The 16,884-nt window shown below is 53.8% G+C and overlaps 7 protein-coding genes across 7 annotated transcripts; 3 read left to right on the top strand and 4 right to left on the bottom strand.

Annotated features, from left to right (window-relative positions):
* Positions 1 to 1,109: 1,109 nt before the first annotated feature.
* Positions 1,110 to 1,418, top strand: C8A04DRAFT_15322 (uncharacterized protein; the record flags this gene model as incomplete). The annotated part of the gene is made up of 2 exons (XM_062778441.1): positions 1,110 to 1,226; positions 1,314 to 1,418. The coding sequence occupies 2 exons, from the start codon at positions 1,110 to 1,112 to the stop codon at positions 1,416 to 1,418; spliced, it is 222 nt and encodes a 73-aa protein (XP_062633412.1).
* Positions 1,419 to 2,046: 628 nt separating this feature from the next.
* On the top strand, positions 2,047 to 3,654 carry C8A04DRAFT_15326 (uncharacterized protein; the record flags this gene model as incomplete). Its single annotated transcript, XM_062778443.1, has 5 exons — positions 2,047 to 2,229; positions 2,281 to 2,550; positions 2,596 to 2,751; positions 2,899 to 3,183; positions 3,271 to 3,654. Coding segments are annotated over 5 exons (1,278 nt in total), but the record flags the coding sequence as incomplete, so codon positions are not given.
* Positions 3,655 to 6,260: 2,606 nt separating this feature from the next.
* On the bottom strand, positions 6,261 to 7,411 carry C8A04DRAFT_32458 (D-arabinitol 2-dehydrogenase; the record flags this gene model as incomplete). Its single annotated transcript, XM_062782102.1, has 2 exons — positions 6,261 to 7,003; positions 7,084 to 7,411. 2 exons carry the CDS (start codon positions 7,409 to 7,411, stop codon positions 6,261 to 6,263), a joined length of 1,071 nt encoding a protein of 356 aa, XP_062633410.1.
* A 1,579-nt stretch (positions 7,412 to 8,990) lies between these two features.
* C8A04DRAFT_15309 (uncharacterized protein) lies at positions 8,991 to 9,329 on the bottom strand (the record flags this gene model as incomplete). Its single annotated transcript, XM_062778437.1, has 1 exon — positions 8,991 to 9,329. A coding segment is annotated over one exon (339 nt), but the record flags the coding sequence as incomplete, so codon positions are not given.
* A 472-nt stretch (positions 9,330 to 9,801) lies between these two features.
* On the bottom strand, positions 9,802 to 10,200 carry C8A04DRAFT_15292 (uncharacterized protein; the record flags this gene model as incomplete). The annotated part of the gene is made up of 1 exon (XM_062778430.1): positions 9,802 to 10,200. A coding segment is annotated over one exon (399 nt), but the record flags the coding sequence as incomplete, so codon positions are not given.
* Positions 10,201 to 12,874: 2,674 nt separating this feature from the next.
* On the bottom strand, positions 12,875 to 14,014 carry C8A04DRAFT_15317 (uncharacterized protein; the record flags this gene model as incomplete). Its single annotated transcript, XM_062778439.1, has 2 exons — positions 12,875 to 13,630; positions 13,697 to 14,014. 2 exons carry the CDS (start codon positions 14,012 to 14,014, stop codon positions 12,875 to 12,877), a joined length of 1,074 nt encoding a protein of 357 aa, XP_062633407.1.
* A 594-nt stretch (positions 14,015 to 14,608) lies between these two features.
* C8A04DRAFT_40239 (uncharacterized protein) lies at positions 14,609 to 16,881 on the top strand (the record flags this gene model as incomplete). Its single annotated transcript, XM_062784873.1, has 4 exons — positions 14,609 to 14,650; positions 14,750 to 15,073; positions 15,182 to 15,921; positions 15,981 to 16,881. The coding sequence occupies 4 exons, from the start codon at positions 14,609 to 14,611 to the stop codon at positions 16,879 to 16,881; spliced, it is 2,007 nt and encodes a 668-aa protein (XP_062633406.1).
* Positions 16,882 to 16,884: the final 3 nt, after the last annotated feature.

Here is a 16,884-nt window from a genome sequence, read left to right as displayed (position 1 = left end):
GCGTCCACATCCAAGCCGCGTCATCGCAACACCGGAACGCCAAATCCCGTTTTCGGCCCGTCAAGCGCTCAGTGCTCTTGGAAAGAAGCCGCAAAGGACGGCGTTTAAACCCCCAAAAATAAGGCGAACCGCCTGGGTCCCCCCTCCTCAGCTTCGAACCCCCATTCCACACCCACAATTGGCCCTCGAAGTCTCGAACCATCGCAGATCCAGCCGATCCAAACGATCCCCTGCCAAGCTTGCATCCCCATCACTACCCATCCAGGCCATCCACCGCCATCCCGCCAGTAGATCCGACTTCCCAGGTCGCAGCAGCCGACTTCCTGGTAAACCCTGTGACCCTCCAAGACCCTCAACAACAAGTGGACGACGCAGTGCAGTGCACTGCACACCCCGATTTAACATGAAACGCTCCCGTCCAATGCCTTCTGTGGGGCCGCTGTTCGGCCCGCCGAATTTGGAAGCTGACTGCTATGGGAGGGACAGTCTGGGTATGGAACCGATGATCCACTAACACGATTCGCTTGGAGAGTCTGTGTGCGCGCATTAGTGCATTAGTGCGACATGCAGTTTTGGGCGGTCCCCCACAAAATTGCCCAGTTCCCCCACAAAATGGGATGTTTGCCCCTCGGGACTCGTTTCAGATGGACCCTGGTTTCTCCACGGCCCCTTCGAGTCCCCTAATCGGATGAACGTGTCCTTGGTAATGGGAAGGGCCTGGGGCTTTTGATTTGATGATTGGGGAAGGTTAGTGGGGGAATGGATGGATGGGTTGATTGATGGTAACTGGGTTATGGTGGTGTGTTTCAGAGTGGAAACATGATTTGAATTGAATTGTTGTTCTTGCTTTTAAGGTTGAGCACCCCTCTCTTTCGTCCATCTCCGCTGTTCTTTTGAGATGGGTTCAAGGGGTTTGTTCGACTTGTTGATACCCTACCACACCTGTACAGCCATTTAAGGCTTCGTTCTTTTCGTTTCCTTTCGACTTATCCTCCCGGGTCGGAGCGATCCCTTCCTTCACTGGGCAGGCCCACGTTCTTTTCAGACCTGATCGACCTTGTACATATCGATTTGATTTCTATGACGACGTACCTAGGACATCCACCATCATGAGGTCCTCGGTCCAATTTCTCCTCTTCTTCCTGCTCAGCCTGGTATCCGGCTTGGCCTTGCATCGACGACAGGCCCCGCCACAGTTTTCGATGGTTGATTTCACAGGGAAAGCGGTGCGTACATATGGACCGGCCACAGCCCTTTATCTTCGGGTCGCCTCGGCGAGCGGTAAACCTATGGATAGTAGCTGACTTGGACAGGCCTGCCACTCAATCTTGACGGCATGTCGGGTGGACGGGGACTGCTGCTCGGAGCTGAAGTGTGATGTGTTTGATGGCGAGGGGTTGTGTGTGCCTGCAGGATGAAGGGGTTCGGGATGGAGATTTGGGATGAGATTCGGGAAGGATATGAGAGAATTGGGACGAGAAGAATATAGGGGGCAGGTATGGCGTTTTGGGTTATGATTGGGGACCGGCTCATTCTTGCTGGATAGGAGTTTGGGTAGTTAGTTGTCCGGGACAACACGTGTATTATCAAATACCTACAAGCTTTGAACAACCTACACCGCTGCCAATACTGAGTGTTCCAATGACTTTCTGTGTGGCTGCCTGGGGTGTATGTCTGTGCTTGAACAAAGCTGTTGTTGGTAACCGCGGTTGTTGTTGAGTCAGATATTGCTTTGTGAGTTCAACTACTTGTGTTGACCTCGCTATTGTCAAGAATACCGTGGCAACCGGGCAGCACGCGCCAGTCTTTCCAACCAGATCAGATAATAACAACCCAGCTCCAAAAACATGAGAAGAAACGACCTGTTCAGCACCTGTTCAATATTTCACAATGTCATCCCTTGTGACTATTTAAACACCGGTTCGCCACCACCCTCCCGTTCACCTCCCTCTCATCTTACCTCTGCAAATCCTGGTCATCACCCAGGAGTGCATCGCACCTCATCCACCCTCCATCCCCTCCCAGTTCATCCTTAACGGGCTCATCATGGCGTCTTCCATCTCGCCCTCGTCCTCAGATGATGAGTGGTATGCTTATCGCTTTGATTTTCAAGACCGCCAGTTTCTTTTTGTCCGAAACCTCGGCGCGGGCATCGAGTCGGTTGCCCAACTCGTCATCGATGTCGATACGGGCGAGCGACTCGTCCGCAAGGTAGCTGCCAAGCGATGCGTCGGTCTACTCGATAAGACAAACCAGAACGCCGACTCAAAGGCCGATGAGTCGAAGACAACCCAGACCACAAAAGCCAACAACCTCTCGGCCCTCGGCCTCACATCCCTCGGACTCAAGCCCAACGAGTTCCAGGTCCTCGACGCAATCCAGCGCAACTTCACCGCGCCCAAGCCCGGCCTCCTATGCAACATCGTCGAGTGCTACGGCCATGAGTACCTGCCGTCGAACCACACGACACCCGACGGGCAAACCAAGACTTACTCAGTGTCATACTGGAAGCTCTACAACGGCGAGTCCATCAACTCTCGATGGCTCGACGTGGATTGGCCACCCATAGATGACGATGTAAACCCTACGACAGAGCGGGACGAAACCATCACGGCCCCCCCTATCACAATCATCGCCCGCATGCTCCGGCAGGTGTTATGCACCCTGCATTACCTGCACACTGCTGGTCCACGTCCGATGCTCCATCATGATACCCATTTTGGGAATGTTTGGATTCATTGGCCTGAGGCTGTTTCCGGCAAGAATAACAAGGCTGAGGCCGATCATGACAAGACCAAGCTCGACAACGACAAGTCTGAGAATAATGACGACAAGTTTGAGCTTGATGAGGACAATTCTGAGACCGATCACAACACCGATAAGAAGACCAACAAAAAGGAATACGCTCTCCCTCAGTTCTACCTTGGCGACTTCGGCGTAGCTAGGTACCTCGCCGAGCCGCACCAAACACGCATCGAGCGCCCCCTGCACTTCTACGCCGACTCCCGCGAGCCGCTCCGCGATCTCTCCATCATCCGCGGCAACCTCTACGGCTTGTCCAGGGTTCTCTTCCTTCGATCCTACCACAGCGACGGGCTCGCCCACGCAGTCGAGGTCCGCCAGTTCATCAACCACATTATCAACGCCACGTCGGAGGTGATATCGCGCTGGGTTGACGCCAATGTGCACTTGCCCCTTCGCGGGCAGCCAGAAGAAGCGGAGCAGAACAAACGCCAGAAGACGGCAGAGTTCCCGCGCGACGAGAGTCAGTTTAAGAAAGATACTCCGCCGCCTGGGATGGAAGGCTTGATTGAACTCGTGGCGTCGTACGAGAACGAGTATGGCAAGGGCGGACCCAAGGATGAGACAAAAGGCAAGGGGTACAAGAAGTTTATGAAGGCCGAGAGGGCCAAGGCTATGGAGGTCACTAAAGAACGCGCGTTCCGTGTGAAGTCTAGCGCCCTGATCGGACTCCAACCCGGAGAGACGGTAATCGAAAACAAAACCGGTCCTGAGCTACGTCCGCTTCGCCGACAGGACCTAACGCTACCCATCCACGGCCCTTGGCAACTTGTCACCCTCGACGGACGCCCTGTCGAAGGACCCGGGGCTATCTGGCACCACCGCCCGGCCATGTCCGAGCTGCACGACGGACACTACCGTCGCAAACGAGAAGAGCGTGAGAGGGACCCGGACGAAACCGACTGGTCGGTGTCCGACCCGCTGGATGACTACGACAACGAGAAGCTCGCGGACGCGTGTGTTGCCGGTCCGCTGCCGCATGGAGTCAATGCACCGCCCACGCCGCCGCGGGTGCCGCGTGTTCGTGTTAGTCTTGCTCCTTCTGCTTCTCTTGATGAGAGCAAGAACAGTATTATTGCTGACGAGACGGCGAAAACGGACAGTGCCGCCGCGGCCGGGATGCTGGAGGTCAAGATCTGGAAGCCGGCCGCGATCACCACGCCTGGTAAGATCTCCTGGGCCGATATAGAGGACTCGGATGAGGAGGATGTGCCAGTGATGCCGATGCGGACTGTTGCTGAGACTCCTGGGCAGGTTCCGGAAAATACCCCCGAGTCGGAGATCACATCGAATCCTAACCCTCGGGTCAGCCCGCCCAAGGGTGAACAAACACCGACACACGACTCGGAAAACAAAGACCACCAAACCGACTCCTCATCGTCCAACCAAGGATCCTCCTCCCCAGACAACAAGTCGTCCACATCCGAGTCATCATCGCCCTCCGCCCACTCGGGCTCCCCCAAACTTCCGCGGTTTGTGCCGCCCCCTGGATTTGCGATCCGCGTCAGGGGTAATAATAACACCAAAAAGCTTGGACGCAATACCACAGACGAGGAAGATATAATTGCTGAGGCACAGGGAGTGCGCAGACCTGGACGGCATTGGGGCTGTCCTGATATTGTGAAGAAGGAATCTTCGGATTCGGGGGTATGAGAGGGATGGTTAACTATGGAGGACTAACTATGATGGATTAAGGTATGACGGGTTTTTACGGAAGAATATGGGATAGATCATGGATGGCTGGTTTGCCAGCGTGGGATTATGACGGGATAGGTGGATTACGGGCCCCCAGCTTGATGGGATGGATGATATGGACTTTTTCTGCTTTGAGGCGTTCGGGTACTGATTATTATTAGGCGTTTGGGGACTTTTAGACTCTAATTAGACTTTACAGCGGGAGTGCTTGTAGATCTGTCTTAATTGATACCCCTTTTGCCATGCCGTTTCCGTTTGCAAGTGGCACTAACATCTGTTGGATGTTTGTTGAAATGACTCACTGTATTAGAATTTAGTAGAACAATGCGGTGCACGCGAATTTCCCAATTTGGATGCTGTACGACACAACACGGTGAGTAATTACCTAGGTACCTACGCAAACGGAAGAGCCTTGCCAGCAGCCCGAGAATCTACCGCCATCGATTGACGTCGGGCACCGTCAGGCCGTAGCTCCATGTATCGCAGTAAACACAATCTTGTTCCCTCGTCAGACTTTTTCGCAACCATCCAGCAACGCACAACCTAGCCAAGTCTCTGCTCTCCAAACTATGTCGCAGCCACTGCGCGAGGTCAGCGGGATGACGGGGACTCCCGCCGAAGCAGCAACGCCGTCTCGCCCGCGGCGCACCCAATCCGACGAAGTTCTGGAAAGATCTACTCGTATCCTCTTGGATGAAACGGTTACCGTCGACTCATGCAAAGCTGTCATCCAAGAACTGGTCAGAGTTGTCACTGTAATGGAGGAACAGCGGTCGCACATCGAAAAGAAACTTATCGACATCGTCAAAGACATCTCGACACCGGAGGTGTCTACCACGGGTACAGCTGTACCAGCCGCCGGGGTAGCCAGGCCAACCGCCCCCGATTCCCCGTACCAGAGACCAACCTTATCTCCTAAAACAAGCATGATATATGAGATTGAAGATGAAAGAGAGGATCAGCAGACGGTTTTGGATCAAATCGAGGACTGCTCAGAAAAGAACATGGCCTGGTAGGCTGGTTCCTCCTCCTCCCTCTTCTTACTCACGCTGACTTTGAATAGCCCTAGATGCCTCCGAATCATTACCCAAGCTTGTTTCCGCCGGCAGCACTTTAATTGGTGCATCGTCCATAAGAAAGTAACGGGTTGGACGGGGGTCTGTCTGGAGAGTCCTCCAGATGGTGCGTCAAGGATGCAATGCCACGAGATACAGACCAGTGAGAATCCTTATCCCCTGCTAACACTGATGTCAATTGTTAACCCACAAACAGACATGACGGAGAGTGAGGCATATTGGGCCGAGGTGGAAGAAAATGCGTTGAGCGGTGGACCAGGGTTCCGAGACCCCGGTGAACACTGACGAGTGACGAAGGTGGGCGTAAGGGAGTTTGTACAGCCGATGAAAGTTGGATAGGACAGAGACATAAGTAGATACCTTTCGTTCACGACAACTGACCACAGAGATAGAGTTGGTAGGAATGGGAAACGAGGGAACTATTGCTATAATTACAATATTCCTGGCTGGGACAATAACTCTTTGCCTAGCTCCCATGGTCGCTGATCCACACAATAGATCCAGGGACGGGGCAAATCCGGATGGGGAGTTTCGCTTCATATCCAGAAGGGCATCACTCACCTATTTCACCTCTTAGGGGGCCGACAGAGAGCTATAAGATTCTCCATAGACGCTCGACCCTCCGAACTGCCTAGCGATAATACTCTTAGGAACAGTGTACAGGCAAAGCAAGAAGTCCAAAACACCCTACCACGCCGTATGCCCCCCATCAATAACCAAATTCCCCCCCGTCATAAAACTACTCGCCCGACTCATCAAAAACAACACAGCCCCCTTAAACTCCCCTGTCTCCGCCAACCGTCCCATCATATTCTCCCCCTCCAACATCTCCCTCAACCCAGGCACCTCCTCAAAATTCTTCCTCACCATCGGCGTCAACACATGCCCCGGACTCAAACAATTCACCCTCACCCCTCCACCTTCCACCTCCCCACCTTTTCCCCCCTTTCCCTTTCCCTTCCCCTTCCTCCTCACCGGACTCCACTCCATAGCCAAATTCCTCGCCAACTGTATCACCGCCGCCTTACTCGAATTATACACCGGACACACCAACCCCTTATTCGCCACCAACCCGGACATGCTGGCCACCAACACTATACTCCCGCCCTCACTCGTCCCGTGCTCAAACATCGCCCGTGCCGCCGCCTGCGCTGTCATGAACACTCCCGTGTAGTTGACTTCTAGCATGCGCGCCACGTCGGAGGCGGTGTAGTCCAACGCCTTTGTGACCTGTTGGACCCCCGCCGCGGCGACGACGCCATCGAGACGGGAGTGGGCCGAGGCGATGGAGGAGATGGTGGTGTCGAGCGTGGCGGTGTCGGAGACGTCTTGTTGGCGGTAGTGGAGGGAGCCGTGGGAACCGGGGGGGATGCGGGAGAGGGCGGTGGTCCATTCGGAGTTGGGGTGCGGGGAGCGGTCGAGGGCGTAGACTAGTGTGTCAGTCAGTACTCTATCATGCTTGTCAGGAAGCAAAAGAGGGTGAAGAAAGATGAAGAGGGAGAATAATTACCCTTTCCCCCAGCTTCGACCAGAGCTTCAGCCATGGCTAACCCTAACCCCTGAGCACCCCCCGTGACGATAAAGACCTTGCCGGCGAGGTCAAAATCCGCAAATCGCTTGGCACCAATGTTTTCCCCCGGCGCTGGTTTACCTTCCGCGTTCGGGTGTGCCCGTGGTTCTGGGCTGGTCGGGCTCTGTGGCCATGTTTGGTCGGGGGGTGTTGTATGTAGGTGGTGGTGTCGTGGACGGCGGGTTACAAGGAGAGGTTTATGAACGGTGGTGATGGTTGTCCGTGCTAGGGGAAGAAGGAAACGTGCGGCTGGGCGTAAGGTGTTCATGTTGGAGGGTCGAATGTAAAGGAATATAGCAAGGTGTGATTGGCGAAAGGCATATCGGTGTGGTTGCGTTGGATTAACGACTTCGATGAATGTAACTTCCTGCGGACGCCGCCTTTTAATATCCTCTCGAAATCTTGGTTCATGTTCAACCTGTCACAGATTGGTAGGTATCAATCAATTTCCCCTCAAACTTGGCTGTGTTCAGGTCGTGAACCGTTTGTTCCGCAGATAACCACGAGAGGCCGATCGCAACGTCATCCAAGACCACTGACCAATGATGACAACAACGAGTTGACACGGGACATGGTTGGAATTGGATTGGAGTTAAACATCCCGCGCCGGCCGGCGATGTGGGGCCGTCCTCGGTGTAACTCACAAACCAAACCTAAGAAGCAGCCACGAAGCTCCAAAAAGGGAAACCGAAAACAGCACCGGCCCAAATGTAACCTTCTCGACTATGAAAAATAACTTATGGAAACCCTACGTGTACATGTGTAGTATCCATCTGTAAACCGCCTGTCAAGATTCAACGACCTGGGGATGGCACTCCCACCCGGAGATCCACCGCCGATCCCGAACTGGACACGGCTCGGCGCAGCCGGTCATGACGTCGATGGAACAAACGAGCCCGGGAGCCTAAACAAGAACCTTGCTTTGGCCGGGAATCGTCACCTGAATTGTACGGATTGGCATAGGATTTACATATACTTCAACAAATTTGCGTGCAATTGGATGGGATTTACGCGTCAGCTATTGAAGGCGTCATCGCTTGTCCAAGGAACTCAACTAAAAAATCTCAACACCAAGTCTTCATCGTGAGGGGGGCTTGCGAGTGGAGGAAACGCTTAAAAGATTTCGATAGTCAAGTGAATTTGATTATTTCGTATTTATCCCAGCGTTCTATTTATGATCTCATTTTCACACTTCATATTACCAGGATTACACTTACACACAGCCTAGTATTTCCCAATTGGGCACATCGCGGAGCACAATCCCCGTCAAAAGGGGTAATCAGTGGGAGTACGCATATGAGCATGATGAAGACGACTTACACACCGTGGTTTTACACGAATACAATACCCCAACCATGATACACTAATTATAAGACGCACTTTGATACCCACGAAATGTAAACCGCTGTCCACAATACAACTCACCAATAACAAAACTCAATGAGTGAGAAATAAAGAACCGAGAAATCACAAAATTGTGAGAAAAGTAAAAGCTGAGAGGTATCATTTCAATTTGGAATTATTTTCGTTGATCGAACATCTTCCAGGACCGACTCCGACACCATAACGCCAGCACTTATAATAGTAAGTTGAATGTGAAGCATCAAAAGTTTATTACACCCAAAGCTACATTGCACTTATAGGTATTCATTGCACCTTTTCCAGGCCGCATTCGATCCACCAAAAGAGCCCTTATAATTACCATCACATGTGGACGAACCGTAGTTTGGCCAGCAGGCTTCACTCTGCGTTTCCGTTCAGCGTATCTTCATCTTCAGTTTCCTCCATTCTCTCCTGACTCGGTCTAAACGCTTTGACGGGCTCTTCTCCTCCATCGGAAGTTGCACTTATATGGCCGGCAGCTCAGGGATGTAAGAAGTGGCGACTGTGGGTTGCTTCAACGAGGGCAGCAGACCCTCCTCGTTCCACGGCGCAGGCACAGGCGTCACTGCGGTCCACCTTGGAGCGTCACAGCCTTCCATTTCAGAGTGTAGGGTGTTATTCAGAGGAGGCTCTCGAGCAGCAGCCAGCACCGTAGCGATCTCTGTGTGCCCGTAGCGCACGGCAATGTCCCAAGGGGTCTGGCCAAAATGGCCTCTCTGGGCCACCTCGGCACCTGCGGCGACGAGAATGGGCACGATTTTGGCGAGTCCTATGGCCGCCGCGAGGTGGAGCATGGTACGGGAGCTGCATACATGATGCCATACAGGCAAACCTGCGACGCCGCGATGTGTAGAGCCGACTGGGCAAATTCCTTCCTAGTCGCAAGGTAGTCGCGGACGGACAGATGGGGGAATGCAACTCGATCGGCCTCGGGATCTGCCTCGATGAAATTGTTCGCGCAGCGCAGAACTTGGGTTTTGGTGATGCGTGGCTGAATGCCGTCGCGGGAAAGCGCGACAAGGTAGAGGAACTCAGCCCACGCAAACGGTCGAAAGGCAACGAGGAGGATCTGCATCGCCCGTATACCTAGTTTGGAGCTTTCCGGGCCAGACGTGAGAATCTGGTCGAATGCGATCGAGTACAGGTCGGCGAGAGTGGTGGGGAGTTTGCCCAGCTCGGTTCGGATGTCGCCCTCTACCCGCATCCTTTGGGGATGGCAAAGATTTTGTATCTGTAGAGTAACCCAACGAAACCTTTGATACAGAAAAAAAGAATTTAGTCAGGCGGCCTGTAACCAGCAAGGACTTCGGCAGGCACATACATTCCATCAGCACGCTCGTTCAGGGCGTCCATAATCTCCTGCCGCAGCTTGTCCGAGACTTGGCCAACCAGGAGCTGCTTGTTTTCCACTACACGTTCGAGCTCGGAAGCGATAAAGCGACGGATGTCGAGGCTGTTTTTCTGGGCGCTGATGTATATATTGGGGGTCGACGCCAGGCGACAGACAATGTCTCCATCGCCCCGACTGGTGAGGAATATCTTGGTGACGTTCTCGGATTTTGCCACAATCTCATCCAAGGCCTCAAAGAGCTCATGCCTACTTCCTGGGTCGCACTCGTCCAGAGCGTCCAGGATGATGGTTGCTGGATTCTCCCGTATGAGGTCCAAAATCAGCTCGACGGTGCGGCTCAGCGGCAAAGCATGGCTTTGCGGTGGAAATCGCTCAGGTTGTCCGAAGCATGGGGGGCCATGACAACGACCCTCTGCACTGGGCGGGACGCGGCGGTTATGGCGTCCTTGAGGCTCTGCAAATCATCGACAACGAGCTGAGCTTGTTGGGTCCGCTCAAGGTGTGCGTTCAAAAGGGTCAACTGCGATGTGACGGATATTGAATTACTAGAGATGTCACGAATGTCACCTGCTGCATCCTGTAGGACTTCAGTAGCAACGAGCTGGGCATCTCGATCCACTTCTGTTTGTTTGGCGGTCATGTCGTCTAGCAGTTCGTCTACCCCTGAATCAGAAAAGAAGGCCTTGATGAACCGCCTTGCCGTCTTCTTAGCAAAGTAGTAATACGACTCGCCAAGAAAGGTCAGCACCGAAGCGTAGAGCGCCGTGAGCGAGCCGTGGAGCAGGCGAGTCCCGGCCGTTTCCCTCCTGAGGTACACAGCTTCGAAGACAGAGTATCGTGATATCACCCGGGTGGCTTGTTCCAACCCCTCGATCATAGTGGCAAAAGTCTCGTTGTCTGTTATGACCACCTTTAGCAGCATGCCGACGAGCGCCCAAGGGATGGCGGCCCAGCCAGGCCCCATGTTGGCGATGGAGTCCCCGATGCCCTTGAACGAGTCGACGCATGTGATGATCTTTTCGAAAACATCCCTCAGGATGATGACATCGCCCTTGCGATTCTTAATCTTCCACCTCTTCTCCAGACACTGCTTCTGCTTCTGCGTTGCCTCGAAATGAACGCTGTGCAGGATGGCCCTGCAGTTGTTCTTGTCGGGGCCGATCACGGCCTTCAGGTCATCGCCCAACGATGCAGCGGCCGCTTCCCAAATGTCATCCGACGCACTCACACATCTGCTGGGGTCAGCTGTCACCAGAGCCGTCGTCTGGCCATCAGCGGTGGGCGCACTTACGGGGCGATCGGGGCATCACCGTTCTAGGCCCACGCCATGGCTGCGTGTCTGGCACTGGCAATTTAGGATGCTAGTCCGACGCGAAAATTTTGAAAGTTGGGATCACGACTCAAAAATGGGGAGAAGCCGCGAAGCAGGGTTAAGTCAGCCGCACGAAATATGTGTTCCTCTGGCGTTGGGCCTCAAGGCCGAATGGCATGAGGGCCTGATCTAAATCCAAGCCATCCAAATTAACCCAGTCGGGGCTGTGGCATCCAGAACAGGATTCCGGCAGCCAATCCTAGGCAAATGAGCGCCGTTAGCTGTGACTGGGTGTAACTATTTTACATAAAGTCTCATTTAGAGAGCAAGCCGTCCTCTCATAAGCATTCAAGATGGTCTCGATGTGCCTGCATCAGGAAGTCAACATCTGCTTGCGACATCCGGTAGGATCTTTTTGGGGCAACAGTTGGTTGACACGTTCTAAGTCCATAACTATTATAATCTTGTCTCTGCTGTGGTTGATGAAGTAAAGGTTGTGGCGCTTCACGTCGTCTTGGGACATACCCTGACTGGCAGGAGGCCTGAGCGCCTGGTCGAAGAGCGGCCGAACATCTTGTTCTCTTAGGGCTACATCCTTAGGCTCTGCAACGCACGAACCCCCGATAGCCGATAAAACTAGGGACGAGTCCCTCATGCTGGGAGTTACGCCTTCTGTTTTAACGCTCCTCATAATTCTTCTCTTCCGACAATAATGATCAGAACAGCATGGTTGTTATTACGGCCCGTACGCTGAACAGGTCGTATGGCAGAGTGCCGGGGGGCAATGGGGACCAAGGGACTGATAAAGGCTAGCTCAACTTTCGAAGAGGATGTCAGAAACACGGCAATGTGGATTCGGTGCAAATTGATGGGGTTGCAACTGCTTGATTGAATTGCTTGTGGTTGCTTTGGCAAAATCCAGAGAGTCTTTATACTTGGACTGTATGCCCAGCTGAACTGGCCGTGCCAATCTAGCCCCGCTCAGCTCCGTAAAGCTCCGTTCCGCTTCATTCAGCTCCGGTCAGCCGTCTTACACCAATTACACTCCGAGCGATGGTGTTCCGGCCAGGGGCCTGAACCACTTGCTTTCTTACAAAGGTTAGCGTCACTCTCCAGCTCCGAGAATAGTGTAGAGCTGTGTATAAAGTAGGCATTAAGTGAGTTGTGGATTATTAACATCCCCGGATTCAATTTAACTACCTAGCTGACAGGCGAAGCAAGGCATTAAAAAAGCCCGTTTAACCACATCAGTAAACTCCCTTGATAAGAGTTCTCAATTTTGCATGTTTGTTGTTTATACTATCTAGGTCCCTCACCTAGCAGCCTCACACGTACCAAAGAGTACGGGCTCCTCCGCAGATTGACACGAGGTGCCATGCACAACATGGGCATATTACTCTCGCCTCGACTCGAACGTGGACATGGTGGGGCCTGTTGCCACAAATCCACATCCAACGCGAAAAGGTTACCTAGGTAGGTTTACACTCCATCACCTCAAGGAACTTCAGGAGCACCTTGTGGTGTAGTTGGCTCGCACGTTCGACTGCAACCGGGAGATGACATACCGAAACGTCACTCCTTTAAGAAGCCCTGTTGTCAACCTCAATTCTCTTAGCTGCTGCCAAATGTTTCCAGTTATTCCCAGGGCTGGTTGAAAGCCCCTTCAAAACAGTCTAAACTCGCCGTCATGTACTTTGAGTCCCCCCCGTAGTATACACACCCGTGGGCACAGCGTGATACCCCAACCTACCAACTCTCACAGCCAATTCACTCCCCCATCTCTCCCCTCTAGCCACCCTCTCCACCGCTTTCTCAAAAGTATACTCCGGCCGCCAGCCCAGTTCCCTCACCGCCTTCGAAGAATCATACACCCGATCCACTCTCCTCAAAAAACCCCACCCCTTTTCCTCAAACACCTTTCCCACCGTCGTCAACTCCCCATCACCACTCCCAACCCGAATCCCCTTAAACACCGCCGCAGCATCCCCTCCATTCAACCTCTCCAACACGCCCTCATCCTTTGTAAAGGGCGTCGGCCCGCTCACGACATACTTCCCCCACCTTACCCCCCCAGCCCTCTCCATCGCACAAACACACGCCCCCACCACATCACTAACATCTACCCTCCGATACGCCAACTCCAACACCTTCAAATTCTCGGGATCCCCCACCTCTCCCCTCCGCGCTTCATCGTCATCGTCTTCGGGAAAAAACCGGCTCGTGCGCAGCACCAGCACGGGCAAGCCCGTTTGGACGTGTACCAAGCGGCAGAGGTCTTCGGCGGCTGTTTTGGTGGCGCCGTAGATGTTTTTGGGGCTGGTGGTTGGGGTCGATTCGGTGATCCAGGCTGCGGGTTGGGGGGGAGGGGGGGAGAGGGAGGTGCCGAAGGCGGAGGTGGTGGAGATGAAGATTAGGGAGGTGACGGGGTGGTTTGGCTTCGTCTTGTTTTTGGTCCCTTCTTCTTCACCTTTTAGTCCCGGCCCCGTCTGTTCCGCCGTGTTATTAACAAGACCCGCGGCCTGCTCCAACACCCGCAACGTCCCCTCCACGTTAGTCTGAACAAACTCCCCCATGCTGTGTGATCCAACATGCGGCTTGTGCAGCGTGGCGGTGTGGATGACATGGGCGATGGGACTGTGGGCGGCGAATACGGACGCGAGGAAGGCCGCGTCGGTGATGGACCCGACGTGTGTGGTGGTGGGCCCGGGCTTGATGTCGATGCCGACGGGGTGGTAGCCGAGATCGGGCAGGGCGAACATCAGGGCTGTGCCGAGATGGCCGGCTGAGCCGGTGATGAGGACGGTGGGTGGGGGGTTGGGGTTCATGGTGGTGTGTTGTCGGTTTCGGTGATGGTTATGGACAGTGTTGATGTACATCGAGGTGTGATTGAAAAAGGGTATTAATGGGGTGGTTTGGTTCATGTACAAAATCAGGTTGTGAGTCACGCCAAGCATCGCCATCGGATACGGAAAATCATGTTAGACTTTTAACCCAGCCAGGCCCAACAAGGTTGCAAATTTGGGCCATCGATAATTTCAACACTCCGTGCACTTATTAAATTCTTAATTGGGGCTAATTATCTGTAGTTTGTCCTTATTCTTTTCATACTTGAAAAAACAGAGTAACAGACCTCCGGGCAATCATGAAAAGAACGCCTGACATGAGTCAAGAAAGGTGGTAATTGATACATGAATAATTAAGTATTTAAAGGCGATCTGGGCTCTCTGTAGGGAAGGAAGGAAGCAACCTCAAGACAGGCGAAATTGACCTTAAACCTTAGACTTTTCCACCTTTTCCTCACACCTCTTTCCCCCCAAGTCAAGGCCCATTTGCTCCCTCATGGTCGATCGCACTTTCCTCTTAAACCTTCAAAAGCGTCACGTAACTCCTTCCTCACGACACCTAGCAAACTATCAACCATGCCCAATCGTAGAGTCCGTCGTGGCCGGGCCGCCCAGCAAGTACCCGAGGAGCCTATAGAACGGCCAAATATGACGTTGCTCAAGGAATTCCACGCCGACCTCGCCCGGCGTTACAAACGACACAAAACGGCTATTGAGTGCTTCTGGCGATCATTTGATGCGACCCAACGCGCCACACTTCTGCGAGCGACCAGATCTGACGGCGTTGTGCTGAGGCACCCGACCGACACCAGCCCGGACAACATGTGCGAGATGGTCCCCGAGTGCAATCTCCGCGACATGGCAGAGTCCGGGCCCGACTTTTTCCTCGACCTCCTCAAACACCGCGCAACCACAACTTTATTCCAGCAGTACTTCAACGGACCCGATGGCGGCCCAGGAGACCATGCCGTCATCATAAAGATACTGAGAACTCGGAACCTTCTCCACGGGCTGCGGTACCACACTTGCTTCACCTTGTTCGTAGACGAAAACCGGTATGGCGAGGCCTTCTGAATCACAGCCCCCCCGGCGGATATGCTCCCGGGGCCGTTGACACGTGCAATCGCAGCGGGCATCTGCGTTCCCGAGTCACTCGGAGGATTTATCCTGGGGAGGCAACTAGGCATAACCCAGCTCCTCATCATGCTCATCAGCGGTATCCTGGACCAGGGATCCAAAACCAGGGCCAAAAATGAACCGCCCGCGATTCCCGACAAGGGGGCATCGGCTGCTCTGGCCAAGTTGACCATTACAGATGAAGATCAGTCATCTCCCCCGGAGATTGTTCTCGCAGACTTGATCACCAGCACCCGAGAGCACAAGGAGACATTGGACGAGCTGCTCAACCTCGTCTGCACCGAGCCCGTTGTGCTCGCCCACGCCGTCGACACACGGTTCTTCACCCAGCCCGAGCTGCTCCCCGACGAAAAGGGCGTTTGGCTTCCATTCTTCACCGACCGGTACATCAGCGGCATTATCCTCGAAACCATCCATATTGCCGTTCAGCATGTGGCGATTTGGGACTACCTCTGCCAACTCCTCGAGCTCTTCGACAAGCGAGCAACAAACGATGAACTCTACCACAGTATTCTTCTTCAAGAGCTTGCCAGCCTTTGTGATCTAGAGTTTACCCGCGCGCAGGGCCTGTCCAGGCGCCATCTCCAAGCCGGAAGCGGCAAAAGGTTTTCCAAGCGCCAGCCTGATAGACACGACAAGGCTGGGAACGCCCTCGTGTCCATGAACTGCAACATGAAAAAGCTTGCCAAGACAGATACACAGCTGTTCTACATGATGCGCCTCTGCAGTCCCGAAACAACCCCCAGGAAGCTGTTGACTGGCTTACAAAACTGGTCCAGTTCTACGACTCGGACCCCGAAGCGAGTAACAGGGCGATTAGCAAGGAAGTCGAGGGGCTGGGCGAGCTTATTATCATCACCAGCTTCATCCAGGACCTTCGGTCCGTCGCATCGCTCCCGCCCCTGTCCGCTAAAAGGGGGCGGCTGTTTTTGTCGCGCCTGCAAGACCTCAATATCGAAGTGTCCCAGCTCAAGGGCCAAATTGACCTTCTTGAGTTTGCGGCTCCCATCCGCAACCTCCTCGAGCCAGGGATGTCCGAGGCCGCATTGAAGAAGCTAGATCAGTTTGTCATAGACAAGCTCGGCACCAAAATCGGTTTCCTTTACGAAGACATGGTGCTTGAAAGCCTCGCCGCCCTCGAAAAGCAGTACCAGGTAGCCAAAGCGAAGCTCGACGAACAACGGGCAAAAGCAGCCACACAACACCGGGAACCCCAGATGATGGACTGGGAACCCACCGCTGCACCCCCACCTCAAGAAGAGCGCATCAAACAACGGAAACAAAAGGAAAAGACCCGTCCGGCCCACTCCTCCGTCTACGACATCACCAACCCCCAACCTCCCACCCTCGACAACACCAAGTCCACCTCCCAAACCCCCTCCCCGGAACCTATCCCCGTCTCGTCCTCCACCGCCGCCGTCTTCTCCACCTTCTTCGACAGATCCCAATCCCGCGGTTCCGTCGAATGGTCCGCCTTCGTGGCCGCCATGGCCGATCTAGGGTTTTCCGTCACCCCCAGGTTCGGATCTGTCTACACTTTTACTCCTCCGGCTCTTTCCAAGCAGGCCTCAAAGCTAGGCTCAGACGTGAAACGCCCGCTTACCCTCCACCGACCACATCAATCACGGATTGAAGGGTATTCACTGTTGATCTTTTCGCGGAGACTGAAGAGGGTGTATGGATGGGGGGAGGGGACGTTTGTGGTGGCTTAAGGG

This window comes from Dichotomopilus funicola (assembly GCF_033296635.1).
Source record: "Dichotomopilus funicola strain CBS 141.50 unplaced genomic scaffold C8A04scaffold_89, whole genome shotgun sequence".
Taxonomy (NCBI): Eukaryota; Fungi; Ascomycota; class Sordariomycetes; order Sordariales; family Chaetomiaceae; genus Dichotomopilus; species Dichotomopilus funicola.
This window is presented reverse-complemented; position numbering and strand designations above follow the sequence as displayed.